The 14,510-nt window shown below is 44.3% G+C and overlaps 1 protein-coding gene across 8 annotated transcripts in view; it reads right to left on the bottom strand.

Moving 5' to 3' along the window:
* EPB41L1 (erythrocyte membrane protein band 4.1 like 1) overlaps positions 1-14,510 on the bottom strand; it is a 223,780-nt gene that overhangs the window by 57,245 nt on the left and 152,025 nt on the right. For all 8 annotated transcript variants that reach the window (XM_060230954.1, XM_060230956.1, XM_060230949.1 and 5 more), the window contains exons 3-4: positions 7,515-7,717; positions 449-613 (exon numbers count right to left, since the gene is read on the bottom strand). In XM_060230954.1, coding sequence (XP_060086937.1) covers positions 449-613; positions 7,515-7,703 — 354 coding nt within the window. In that variant the 5' untranslated portion in view covers positions 7,704-7,717. The remainder of the gene's footprint in view (positions 1-448; positions 614-7,514; positions 7,718-14,510) is intronic.

Here is a 14,510-nt window from a genome sequence, read left to right as displayed (position 1 = left end):
GTTCTGCAGCAAGGTTTTATAATGGCCTAAACTTCCTGACTGCATGCTATTAATACCCTCCCCTCCTGAGGGAATCCAGCCAGGATCACAGTTACACAAGGCTCACTCTCTCACACACAGAGGCCTATACTTCATTTTCAACATAATATACAAATAGCAGGCAACCCACGCTCAGAAATGCATGAGTCACACTGGTTTGCCATGTGCATCCCTACAGGGAGTGAAGTGCGTGCACATAGTCATGAATCTCTGGCAAAGCAAAAACCATGATCTGATTAATATATTGTCATATTTTTGAAGTGCATTTCTGTTGGCTCTCTCATACTGGATGCTGACACTCAGGGACTACAATGCTGTAGATTACAATATACAGCTTCCCGAACCTTATTATCAGGTTTAAAAGTTCAGTCAGAGAATCCACAACAGGGAACACGGCCTCTTGGCTTACCTCCACTTCACACTCATACTCTGAGGCATCAAGCAAGGTCACTCTGCAGATGGCACTCTTGAGCTTTTTGGTGACTTTCTGAGGTGATTTCTGAGTCTTGCTGGGGGTGGTTCTCTCAGATATCCCATCTGCTTCACTGTAGTCTTTTTCATCCATGTCCACAGCCTTGTAAGGGGACAGGGAGGGAGATAGAAGAATGTGTAAGATAAGGCAATCTTAATAAAGAAAACTGAAGTGGCTAAATTATGCTCTTGGAGGAACAGCATGACCAAATCTGAAACTTCTATTTGCTAGGACTGGTTTATGACTTAATAGCTGGCTTCCATGTTTGTTTTTAAAAGGGAAGTTCCCTCTACCCCCAAATACCCATTCTTGCTGGGGTTTTTTGAGAGAGAGAAACCTTCCTTGGTGCCAGTTAAATATACCCTGAAAGTTAGGTTAGAATCAGATTAACCCATCTCTATTTATATACATGAGGAGCCCTGTGGCGCAGAGTGGTAAGCTGCAGTACTGCAATCCAAGCTCTGCTCACGACCTGAGTTTGATTCTGGTGAAAGCTGGGTTCAGGTAGCTGGGTCAAGGCTGACTTGGCCTTCCATCCTTCCAAGGTTGGTAAAACAAGCACCCAACTTGCTGGAGGTAAAGTGTAGATGACTGGAGAAGGTAATGGCAAACCACCCTGTAAAAAGTCTGTTGTGAAAATGTGATACAACGTCAACCCACGGGTCGGTAATGACCCAGTGCTTGTACAGGGGACTCTCTCTCTCTCGGCTTGACTTCGCGAACGAAGATTTAAGAAGGGTGCAGTAGTCCACTTCTGCTGCAGGCTCGCTGGTGGCTGACAAGACCAATGCGGGACAGGCAGGTCCGGCCACAGTGGATGCAGGGAAAAGTCTGATTTGGGGTTGGTGCTGTAGCAGTGCGATTCTTCCTCAATCTCCTTTTGTCCTTAAGACCAGCTATGCGTGCATTCTCAAAGGAAGAGACAGCCTGGTGGATAGTGTGCCTCCATGCTTTGCGATCTGAGGCTAGGTCAGACCACTGGTGATGGTTGATGCGACAGGTGCCAAGGGATTTCTTCAAGGAGTCCTTGTACCTCTTCTTTGGTGCCCCTCTATTTCGATGGCCGGTGGAAAGTTCGCCATACAGAGCAATCTTGGGAAGGCGGTGGTTTTCCATCCTAGAAATATGCCCTGCCCAGCACAGCTGCGTCTTCAACAGCAGTGCCTCGATGCTTGTAACCTCCGCCCTCTTGAGGACTTCAGTGTTGGTCACAAAGTCACTCCAGTGGATGTTGAGGATGGTGCGAAAGCAGCGCTGATGAAAGCGCTCAAGGAGTCGCAGGTGATGACGGTATAAAACCCACGATTCGGAGCCGTAGATGAGGGTTGTCATCACAACCGCTTTGTAAACATTGATCTTTGTGCCTTTTTTCAGATGCTTGTTGCTCCACACTCTTTTGTGCAGTCGGCCAAATGCACGGTTTGCCTTTGCCAGCCTGTTGTCAATCTCCTTATCGATCTTGGCATCTGAGGAGATTATGCACCCCAGGTAGCTGAACTGCTGGACTGTCTTCAGAACTGATTCACCCACAGTGATGCAGGGAGGGTGATAATCTTCCTGGGGTGCAGGCTGGTGGAGAACTTCTGTTTTCTTCATACTAACTTCTAGGCCGAATAGCTTGGCAGCCTCTGCAAAGCAGGGGACTACCTTTATTTATATGCATACAACTAGATGACCCTGGAAGTCCCTTCCAGCGCTATGATTCTATGACTCTAACTGCATTATTGACATGGTTTATACTGATCCCTAGACCACACACAGCGCTCTTATTCCTGTTTTCCATTTTGCAGAAAATTTGTGCATTTAAGTGTTTGGACTTTTGTTCTATAATATTAACACAAAAGGACATTACTATACTATTATGGGAAAACAAAAGCAACATCTCTCGTATTCTGGTTGTTCCCCTACCTTACTTTTTAGCTTATTCTTTCTTCATAACATTAATATTGCTTCTTCTGAGACCTGATACGAGGCGGCTCACAAAATAAAATAAGATTTTAAAAAATGGAAAAAAAAATATAAGATCCTTAAAACTAACAACCATTTAAAACCTGCCAATAAAACCCAGGGATATAAAATCCCCAGTGAGCATAATGTATACATAGCCATTTTCTCACTTTCTTTGTGATGCTAGTGCTCAGCAAGGTTTTATCTATTTTATCCAAGTGTGGAAGTAAAACCCCCATAAAGCAATAGATGTAGTCCCAGGTGGTTGCAATAATCTCCAGCGGGCAAATTGGTTCTTGTTAAGCTTCAGCATCAAAGCACTATAAAGATGTCCACGGCTTCGCACTCTCCACAGGTGACTTAGACAAAAACCAAAGTCCCTCTGGAGGCCAGATTGCAGCCCACACTGCAGCTAGAAAAAGAAGCCTCTTCCCATTGGTAGTGTCCTGGACATCAATCCAGCACTCAACAGTACTATCAGAGCTTGCTGTAGTTATAACCCTTTACACTAATAATGTCTGACACAGAACCCAAGGGAATGAGGCTGGCAGAAGGCTGATTTTAACCACAAAAATATTGCCCTTTGATAGAATTACAGAGAGAGAGAGAGAGGCTTGCATGTTCCTAACAATTCGTTCTCACACAGCGTCCTCTGTAATGAAAAATACCACATTTGCTAACCCCAGTCTTTGTAAACGAATTTCTGCAAAAGGGCTTCTCCAAGGCAGTAGGCACACAGAACACAATGCATCATATGACTCAGATGGGACACTTCTGGGGATCTCTCAGTTGAACCTGGGCCCTGCAGGATTTGGCAACTTGGTTGAGGAGGAGTGGGCTGAAATTGAATCCAGCGAAGACAGAAGTCCTCTGTCTAGGTCGGGGCGCTCGGGGAGGGGAAATACCTCTCCCTGTCTTCGACAGGGCGCCGCTAAAAGTGGCGCACCGGGTTAGGAGCCTGGGAGTTTTACTGGAGCCTGCACTATCAATGGAGGCCCAGATTGCAGCCACTGCCAAGTCAGCCTTTTTCCATCTAAGGCGGGCAAAGCAGTTGGCTCCCTTCCTAGAGCGCCAAGATCTGGCAATGGTGCTTCATGCAACGGTCACCTCGAGACTGGATTACTGTAATGCCCTCTACATGGGGCTGCCTCTGTACCGAACCCGGAAGCTGCAGCTGGTGCAGAATGCAGCGGCCAGACTGTTGTTAGGGCTTCCTAAATGAGAACACATACAGCCTGGGCTGCGCGAACTGCACTGGCTGCCAGTTATATACCGGGTCCGTTACAAAGTGCTGGTCATTACCTTTAAAGCCCTATATGGTCGAGGATCTGTCTGCCTTAGGGACCATCTCTCCCCATATGAACCCCAGAGAGCACTGAGGTCAGCCGGGAAAAACCTGTTGACTATTCCCGGACCGAGAGAGGTGAAGTTGCAATGTACCCGCAATCGGGCCTTCTCCTCTATAGCTCCGAGCCTATGGAACCAACTTCCAGAGGAAATGTGGGCCCTGCGGGACCTTGAACAGTTCTGCAGGGCCTGCAAGACCTTCCTCTTCCGACTGGCTTTCGCTAATGAAAATGGAAATTGCTAAGGAAACCGCCATCATAAAAGCAAACATAAAGTAAACATAGCATTAGCACTTTTATTAATTTAATTTAATTTTAAAACTTAAGCAGATTTTTAATTAAATGTTCATGTTGTTTAACTGTAATTTTATCTATCTGTATAGCTAAACTTGAATTGTGTTGTTAGCCGCCCTGAGCCTGCCCCGGCGGGGAGGGCGGGATATAAATAAAATTTTGTTGTTGTTGTATTGTGGCTCCTGGATAAACTGTTTGAAAGGGCCTCAAAGTGGTGAACTTGTTTCTAATTCCTAACTTAATGAGAATATAAACTCTTGATTTCAAGTAGCCTAGGGAACATTAACATACCATGTTCCTCTCATTTGGTGTGGGACGGGGTGCCTGCTGTTTTTAACCATCTGAACTAATGATTCAAGGACTCTGGAACAGCCCCATGGACTGCTCAGCCTCAGGGCTGCTGTTATGGTACCACCTTCCAGATTCACTAGTACAAATTGTTGCACTGCTTCTTACCGAGCAGGCCTCACTTTCACTTCCTACAAAATGAAAGATGGGGGGAGGATTATCAAGAGAACTGCACATCATTTTTATTTACTTTGCACCACGGCTTTTTTGTAGCAGGAATTCCTTTGCATATTAGGCTACACTCCCTCATGTACCTACTGTAAGCTCAGTAACTGTAACCTACTGTAAGCTCTTGGAGGATTGGTTATATCAGGGGGTGTGACCTAATATGCAAATGAGTTCCTACTACAAAAAAAGTCCTGCTTTGCAGACACCCTCCCATCAGAAAATGAGAAATTGCCTAAGGGAGTCTGTGATGAAGCCCTCAAAGGTAACCTCTCATTTGGTGTGGGACGGGGTGCCTGCTGTTTTTAACCGTCTGAACCAATGATTCAAGCGCTCTGGAGCAGCCTCTTATTCCTGATGGGAGAACAAGGAGACAGCATGCAATATTCCTGTTCCTGATCATGCAAAATCCCTTTAACTTCTTTACTTTGAGGGGAGTGGGGCATGGACAGGCCAAGCTAATGGGAGGGAGGGTTATGACACCATTGCCAGGGGAAATAAAGACCCAGAAGGCAGCTTATGCAAAGGGAATCCAGCATTCCTGGTTCAAGGACATGAACCTGCATTCTGGCTGGTGGATTAATCTCCTTCAGCTCTTGAGGGACAGTCTAGTGCCTGCTTGATTTTGGGCTCTGACAGCCTCTTCGATCCCTTCCTAACTTGAAAATGATCAGATCTGATAGCATTCAGAATCTAGAAACTCTGCGCAACACTATGCTGCCCCACCAAATTCTAATCTGATGAGGACTCTGATTCATCACCTAACATGAATGGAGAAAGAACATTTCACCTCTTATCTTCTAGAAACAAGACAAAGAGAAGTGAATGCAGTGAGAAAGCTTGTATTATATTGTTATTTCCAATGCTACTGTCTGTCCATTGCTTATAGGAATGGTTGGCTTCACAAGCCTCAACATGACACAAGTTTTAAAAAGTGGATTCTCTGAATTTGTATCATCCTGCATTAAATCCAGGAACAGCAAAGAAAAATAGGGGAAACACTCCAGTGTGCATCTGCAGAAGGTAAAGACTGCTATACAATTGATTTGGGGAGATCAATCTTGCCTGGTTGTTCATGAAAGTCATAGGGGCACATTAGGATTTGGTGGATTCTAGAGTGCAGTTCCAGAGCACAGAGGCCCTAGAGGGAGCGTGCAGAATCCCAAGACAGAGTCAACAAAAAGATGCAAAGAAAATTGCAAGAATGATTAATTTACTGGGGTACCTCAGAGCTGTTTGCAGCTCATGTTTTATTCCCAATTCTAAACAAGTTTATTCAGAACAATATTTTTTTGATTTTAAGGAAATGTACTTCCATGACTGAAGCTTAGGACTTGGACAAGTTCATAATATTCAAAGGCACATGCACCCCATGACAAACAGCTGCTGTTCGATAAGCTCTGGAGAACTGCAAGTGATTTTAAGCACATTTTCTAAACCAATCAAATAGCTGCTAGATATTTTATCAAATGGAAAGTGCCCTCAGATGGCCCAGAATCGGTACAGATAATTTCCATGCATATCAGATGGAGTTAGCTTTTGGCAAATGATGTGGCAGCTGTAAGCATGAAACACTACTTCTCAGTATACACAGACTTTTAGCCATTAGCTTGGGTTTTTAAATGTGTTTATATAATTAGGTTGTTTTTGCTCTCTCCTTTGAACTGCTTAACCTTCTTCTTCCATGCCAAGGGCTCAAATGGTTATCTTTTGCTTGCTGGGAAAGGACCCACCATTGATTTTATTTATATGATTATCCTGGTGACTTGTAGTTAATTCATTAAGTCTGCTGGTTATCTATTTCTCTCCAAACTTTGCACTTTGGGATGAGATGTAAAGGTGCTCAACTTATCGACTTAAAAAAAAAAAAAAAAACCCCTATATGATGGTTTTGGAGATCAGAACAGGAAAAAAGCAAGATATCCAAGGACCAGAAATGCTGCTCTCACTGCTTCATTATGTTTTGGTAGAGAAACAGAGACCCTGAAGTTCAATGGGAAATTAAGACCCTGGAGAGCTGCTGCCAGTCTGAGTAGACAATACTGACCTTGGTGGACCAATGATCCGATTCAGTTAATGTGCTGCCACAACTTGCCTAAAATCCATTTTCTCCAGCCTTCTAACAATCCATAGTGTGTTTCATGTTCACTGCACAGCTGCCAACGCAAATGCATGCTACAGTGCAGTGATAGCACAATATCCAATGAAGTGTGAATGCACCCCTGGGTGCTTGCTGCCACCATTATGAAATCTTGACACATTCCAGCAGGTGGGGAAGAGAGAGGGACAAAGGGAACCAGGAGCACAACAGATTAGAGAACCTACAACTGCTTTGTTCTTTCAGCAGCAGATTTAAAGGTCAAGAGGGAATCTCCAGGTTGCAACCAGGGGACCTTAGCAAGCAGTCAGATAGATATCCTTCCCAATAACAGAAGAAATTGTGGGTGAGAGACATGATATTTTAGCAATGAGAGAAAAGCCAGGGCTCATCCATCCATATGAGGTGCAGCAGCTTAAGTCACTTCATGATGATTTCCATCTGTGCTGCCATAGACTGTGTGTACCTGCTATTCACCACATGTGTAGCTACAACCAAATCAGCCTCTGACATTCATAGTCACCTGATAAGTCAACTATGTCATGGGCATTTGGAATCCAAAGGCCTATTGGGGCTTACCCTGGTATGCAGCATTCAGAATGCCCATGACTGGTTTGCTCATCACTGCAGGACAAAGCTGCATCTGTCGCAGGAGGCTCTGAACTCTTACTCTACATATCCTCAAAGTCACTCTGTTCTTTATTAATGCTGCACATGATCAAGGGCTGATCCTTAACACCAAAGACACCTTTGCAGGGTCTGGCCCTAGGGATGGTGGTACTCTAGATAAGCAATCCCAACTCACCCGCTCCGCATGTTTGGAGTCACTGTGGGCTCCTGGCTTCTCGTTAGCATCAGCTTCCTGGTTGTTTGCTGCGGGAACAGAGCTACCGGTCATTGCATTTGGCCCACTTGCTGCCGCCTCTAGCTGCTGCTGTGGAGTTTCCTCTTGGGCATTCTTCACCTCGGAATCTGGGCCTGTCTCTGTCGTCATGTTTACTAATTATTCTGCATTGGCAAAAGTAAAATAAAAAGAGGGATTAAATGTGCAATCCTGATTTTTGAGACAATCAAACACACACACTTCCTTAGCCTGTAAGGATTCGTATGGATCCTGATGATGGATCCTCAGACATCAGCAACTGCAAGGCAATGTCACTGCAGAAAGGCCTCCAAATTAAATCCTCATGATCAATGAATCTGCCACTTGGACACCACAGTCTATTCTCAAGCACACCACAGGGATGTAATTATTTGAAGCATCTCCTGATGTAGCTGGCTGATATCTACATGTTCAATGCCATTCTTCTGAAACTCAAGATTGCCAAGTGGGCATTTTAAGTACCAAACCTTATAGCAGAAAAGCAGCGACCCATAAAACACTTTGCTCCCCACGATGCCCAAGCTCCTTAGCAATCCACAGAACAAGCAGCTCAGCTCCCAGATGCCCCTCATTCTTAAAAATCTGATTTTCCAGGTGGAAAAACTTGCCCCAGGTGAGCTTGGGAAAGATACTCGCAATGTAAGCTATAATACATTTTTTCTGCAATAATAAATGCAATGAGAAGCACAAGGCATTCTATACAGTAAAAGCACTGCAGAGATGACAAACAACAACAGGTGCTTTTTAAAATAAGGAGCCACCACATTACAAGTCATATTCTAAAAAGGGCAAGAGGCACTGCACAGTACACAGTGTGGACAATGAATCTGTCTAAAGAATGCACCTTCCCCTTTGTACTCTTTAAAGGCATGGTATAAGAAACCACATCATAAATATATCTAGATTACATTACTGACAAGCACAGTATGTAGGGCTGCTCTTGAAAAGTATTCAGAAACTTACATTAGTGCAGAATGCTGCAGCCAGGATGTTTACTGGAATGGGCTGTAGGGCCTAGATCACTCTGAACTTGACCCATCTACACTGGATCCTTATCTTGCTTCTGGGCACAATTCAAGGTGCTGGTGTTTATGTTTAAAGCCCTACATGGCTTGGGACCAGCATACCTGAATGACTGCCTACTCCCTTATGAATCTACCTGACCACTACAGTCATCTTCCGAGGCCCTGTTTTGGGTGCCTATGCCTTCTGAGATTAGGCAGGTGGCAAGCCAGGAGAGGGCCTTCTTGGATGTGGCAGTGAAACTCTGGGAGTCTCTCCCAAGAGCGACTCTCCTGTCCCCTTCTGTTAGTGTCTTCTGCCAGCTACAGAATTTTTTTTTTTAAATCATCATGTGTTTCCTCAGTGATCCCTCCTTCCTGTCATTTACAGGGTATAAATTATGTAAATAAATAAGTAAAATGCGACATGAAATCAGTTATTTATATAACATAATACAGAGCCTCCTAGAGCTAGATTTTGGTGTATTAAGCCACACATGAAGCTAACTTATGCCGAGTTAAACCACTGATCTATTGTCAATACTGCCTACTTTGGTTGGTTGTGGCTCTCCAGGGTCTCAGGCAATGTTCCTGCTAAGCTAGCATGAGCTAGCTCACAGTTTTTAGCCTGTGACTCACACATTTTTGCCTTAGTTCAAGAATAATGGCCCAAGAGCAAACTAACTTATGTAGTAACTCACAACTTTAATGCCAGTAGCTCACAAAATAGAATTTTTGCTCTACAGCTTAGAGAGAATATTGGTCTCAGGTAAAGACCTTGTTCATCATTTATTACCTGATTGTGTTAACTGGATATGCTGGGACTTTCTGCATGAAAAACAGATGATCTGCCACTAAGTCATGGCCCTATCCTATTTGTGAGTAAAACACACATATCTCATATTTCAGTCTATGTGTGATCCAACTTCTAAAACACCTTTTTATTTACACACCAGTTCTACACACTGAATGACTCATTACTGCTCCCCCACCCTACCCAGAGGGACACCTGTATTCCACAAATTAGGTGCATGTTAGTCCTGAATTATTCCTTAACCACAGATAATTACCATCCATACTGCCATACCAGGTTTTCTAAATGGCCACCACTGGAATCCTAAGCCTGACTGTATACCACAATCAATCTTTCCACTCACTTGTTCTGGAAAAGACAATGTGCACCAATATTAGGATTCAAAGGCAGACACTTTGCTTTCTGAGTCCTCTTTTATAGCCATTGGGCAGACCACGTTCTGTGCATTGTCATCTTGGCTTAACGAGATGGCAGACATAACTGTGCATAAGGGCACAGATTAATGTGCTGGTATCTGTGCCAAGCCAGAAACATCCCTCCAAATGACTATCATTGCTAATTGGTGCCCAGCTCTAAGGTTCTGTCCCAGGGCCAATACAGCCTACACAGCAGGTCCCACAGCTTGCCCAGGCTTATGGATGAACAAGACCTCAACAGACTGAGAAACAGATTTTATTCAGATGTCTTCTTTGCCTGGATTTATCCAGAAACCAGAGTCCACTACAGTCTTTTTCTGCAGACCACTCTGAAAGCTTCACTGTTGTCTTTCTTCCCCAAATCAGTATGAAACACAGAAAGCCATGACATTTGCTCCACCTTTTCTAGCCCAGATTGAATTCTGTGAAGACCTAGTAGTAAGAGAACACACTCTCAGATGCTCAAGAAACTACATTCTTTTCATTACAGGGTTATGGGGTATGTATTTTTGGAATTTCATGAAAATGTGATGCAAACAAAAAGCTCTATCCCACTGTAATTGGGATACACTGAGCGGGAGAGGGTCACAGAAGCTGGAAGGCAGCCAGAGGTCTTGGGAAGAAATATCTTGGCTTAGTAACAGAGCACATACTTAGTCCACATAAAGTTTCAGGTTCAACACCTGCTGTGTCCTTTGAAAGGATCTAAGATACAGAGCTGGGAAAGACTTCTACCCAAGAAGACATTATTGAACCAAAACAGTGGTTTCCAAACTGTTCTAGGAAGCCTTGAAGTTCTTTGGAAAGCTATAGAAGATGGATTCCTTAATGAAAAGATCAATTATGGCTTTTCTGAAAATCAGGTGGCCCATCACTACTGCTCTTTCACTGCATTATACAGCCACAAGAGCATGTTGGATGTGGCTCACATTCAATTTTATGCAGGACAATAATGACATCCAGTGCTCTGTGGAAACCAAATGCACACCTTCAGGACTCCTCAGAATCCTCCACAAAAAACAGGGTGGGGCTGTGGTAGATGCGTGGAGTTTCTTTGGCAGATGAGTATATGTGGAAAAGGTTTCCCGTATGTAAGAATACAGAGTGATAATATGCATGCTGAATTAAGAGCTGGCTTCTGCATAAGGCTGCTCCTTATACTGAACATTTGTGAGCAGGGAACCTTTTAACAATGTGATTGACTTCTCAAAAATGTAAGTGCATCTGACAATGGAAAGCTAGAAAGAACTGTGCAACGTGGGCCTCTTTGGAACAGCCCTGGCACTAGGGGTTCTGCCGCTTGAGGCAGACCCCCAAGCTGCGGCCCTCCCCCTGCAAACTCTCTATAGGGAAAGTCTCACGCGCATGAAGAACAATGACATCACTGAGTAACATCATCACACAGGGCAGGAGGAGGGAGGGAGTGCTGCCACGCTGCCGCTTTCCCTACAGTACGCTCTTTGGAGGCTTCCAAGGAAACCTCTAAAGAGTGCACTGTTTTAGCGCTGTCCAGCCACTTTCAATCCAAAAGCGACCAGAGAGCACTAAAACAGTGCGCTCTTTGGAGGCTTCCTTGGAAGTCTCCGAAGAGCATAGTGCACTATGTAGCACTCCTACAAGCTTGCCTTCAAGGCGGGCTCAGAGGAGCACTCTGTAGGGGCAAGGGGGAGCCTTCAAGGCAGGGTAGCGCTCTAAGCAGCCACGTGCTGGTTCTGCTTTGGAAAGTGCGTGGTGCAATGTACAGATTAGCATTTTGCAAACAGAGTGCTGAGGAAGAAGTTATTAGAAAGTAGGGTTCAGTCAATAAATCAACATTGTTCCCTGGAAGACCTCACTACACATACAAATGAAGAACAGCAGCAGATTAAGTTACTGCTAAAGTTTATTTAAATATATCTTTCTCTGTATATAATGAAAGTACAGTTTCCCCACATTATGGAGAGCCATAGGAAATGATTAGGTTCACACTACCTCCTGCTTCTCCTGATAAATTGGGATTTAGGATTTCTCTCACTATAAATATCTTAATAAAACCTGAGACTCTGCATTCATTACAGGTGTTAACTATCTTAGAATAATTAGTGATTGGTCTTTGTATTTTTCCTTATTAGATTTGAATTTTACAGAGTTTCAGTTCACCCTGCACTTCACAGTCCCTTGACTCCAATACTTGCTTTTTATTACCTCCTACATAAAGAGAACCCACTCACTCTAGTCCATGAAACCTTACCTAGAGTGGGCTCTAGTCCATGAAACCTTACCAGAATATTTTTTCTTAATATTTAAGGTGCTGCAAGACTCGTTTTTTTTTCCCTGCAACAGACTAAGTAATCCTAAAAAAACCCCACTGTCCTGCGAGTAAGCCCCACTGAGTAGACCTATCTGAGATTGCTCTCTCGCACACACAGCTCCCCCTCTGGAATTAATCACGACACTGGTGCTGGCCTACTTGGTGCTGGCCAGAATATTCTACTCCCGGAGTTTTGTCCAAATGACATGTTGTTTTCAATACTAGACTGAACAAAACACCAAAATGACCAATACAGTTTTGAATGGGAAATGCAGAAATAAATGATTTGGTCAGATCACAAACATTTTAAAAATGCCCCTTTGAATTGACATTTTGTTAGCTTTCCCTTCTGACCATTGGTAAGAAACACAGGTCGTTTTCGCACTCACCTCCAGCCGGCGCGACCCCCCTCTTCACCGGGCAGGATCTGCGCGGATTTCGCACTAAATGCCGCGGAGCAGCCTTTTGCGCCGGGAGTTTGCCGCTCAAACGTAAATCGCCCAAAAGCAGTTTGATGTTTGCACGGCTTTTGCAACGGGAGTTTCCGGCGCAAAAGGCTGCTCTGCGGCATTTAGTGCGAAATCCGCGCAGATCCTGCGCGGTGAAGAGGGGGGTCGCGCCGGCTGGAGGTGAGTGCGAAAACGGCCACAGTCAGCCCCCCTTTTTTGAAGAACAGCCTTGATATGGATGAATTCCATTATCTGATTAAAAAATAATAATGCCATGGCTAAGAACACCAAGACTAAGTTATTTTCCTCATCATAGAGCAATACCAACTTGGTATTTACCAGGAGCATCTAACTTCTCTATACTAGATTTTTTTTAACTCAACAGATTTTTTTCCTGTTTACTAAAAAGAAAAAAAGAAGCAAAAAATTCAGTTGAATTGCATCCACGGCTGTAACCCAGACATTTACCTTAGTTTATTGAATCCAGACAGCAGTTCAGGGAATGAGGGATGCTCACTCTCAGCTAGTGCACTGGGATAACCATTAAAAAAGGTAAAGGTAGTCCCCTGTGCAAGCACCAGTCGTTTCCGTCTCTGGGGTGACGTTGCTTTCACAACGTTTTCACAGTAGACTTTTTATGGGGTGGTTTGCCATTGCCTTCCCCAGTCATCTACACTTTCCCCCCAGCAAGCTGGGTACTCATTTTACCAACCTCGGAAGGATGAAAGGCTGAGTCAACCTGAGCCGGCTACCTGAAACCAGTTTCTGCTGGGATCGAACTCAGGTTGTGAGCAGAGAGTTCAGACTTAAGTACTGCAGCTTTACCACTCTGTGCCACGAGACTCTTGGGATAACCATTAGGTAGTGACCTAGGTAGTGACCATTATAGGCTTCAACTCTGGATTTTTAAAAAAAAAAACAAATCTGGCACCTAAACAGAACCTAGACCCACATGTGGTGCTAGAGCAGGGGTGGCCAAACTGCGGCTCTGGAGCCACATGTGGCTCTTTCACACATATTGTGTGGCTCTCGAAGCCCCCACCACTCCATTGGCTGGCTTGGAGAAGGCATTTCTCTCTTTAAATCACTTCTTCAAGCCAAGCTAGCTGGTGGCTTGGAGAATGCTTTTTTAGTTAAAAGTTGATTTCTTTCTGCCTTTCCCTCCCCCAACTATTTTCCCTCCCTCCCTCCCTCCCTCCCTTCCTTCCTTCCTTCCTTCCTTCCTTCCTTCCTCTGATGTTCATATCTCATGGCTCTCAAGTATCTGATGTTTATTCTATATGGCTCTTACAACCCCTGTGCTAGAGGGTAGAGCCCAGGTGCTTTTGGTGGGCTGGGGCAGAGTCCAGAGTGACTGCTGCATATTTATGTAAAAAAAAATTGGTTGTACAGAAAACACACTCAGCTGTGCCCCAGGTTTTCTCACAAGTATGCCCAAAGCAATCTCCCCCCTCCAACAAACAATCAATCAATCAATCCTGTGTTTGGCAGTTGGTCCTCCTATGGGTAGCTGCATGAGATGGGCATGGGAACTGCACAGTCTCAATTACTGGAGGGAAACTCTAGAAACAATCCAAAGTGGGTTAACTCAGAAGTAAGACTCATTTCATTCATTAAGGCTTACTTCCAGGAAAGGGTTCTTAGGACTGTAGTCTCTGGCTTTCCTGTTTTGGCTAGATGCTCACAAATAGGGGCTTTGTTTTCCCCCTAAAATTAAATTTAGTCACAGGCTGCATTTACAAAGCAATTTCACACACTAAAACCACCAAGCTGTGCACTTTTAACACAGTAGGGTTCACACACAGCATGTGCAACATTCACAGAAAATGAACGATTTGATTATTCCATGCAGTGTTTTGCCTTGCTGTTTTAAAAAAGCAACCTGAACATTTCTGTTCTGTGACCAGATCTATCTGACTGCTTGCTAAGGTCCCCTGGTTGCAACCTG

Source organism: Heteronotia binoei, chromosome 2 (assembly GCF_032191835.1).
Source record: "Heteronotia binoei isolate CCM8104 ecotype False Entrance Well chromosome 2, APGP_CSIRO_Hbin_v1, whole genome shotgun sequence".
Classification (NCBI taxonomy): Eukaryota; Metazoa; Chordata; class Lepidosauria; order Squamata; family Gekkonidae; genus Heteronotia; species Heteronotia binoei.
Note: the sequence above shows the minus strand (reverse complement) of the source record. Positions and strands in the feature narration are given on the sequence as shown.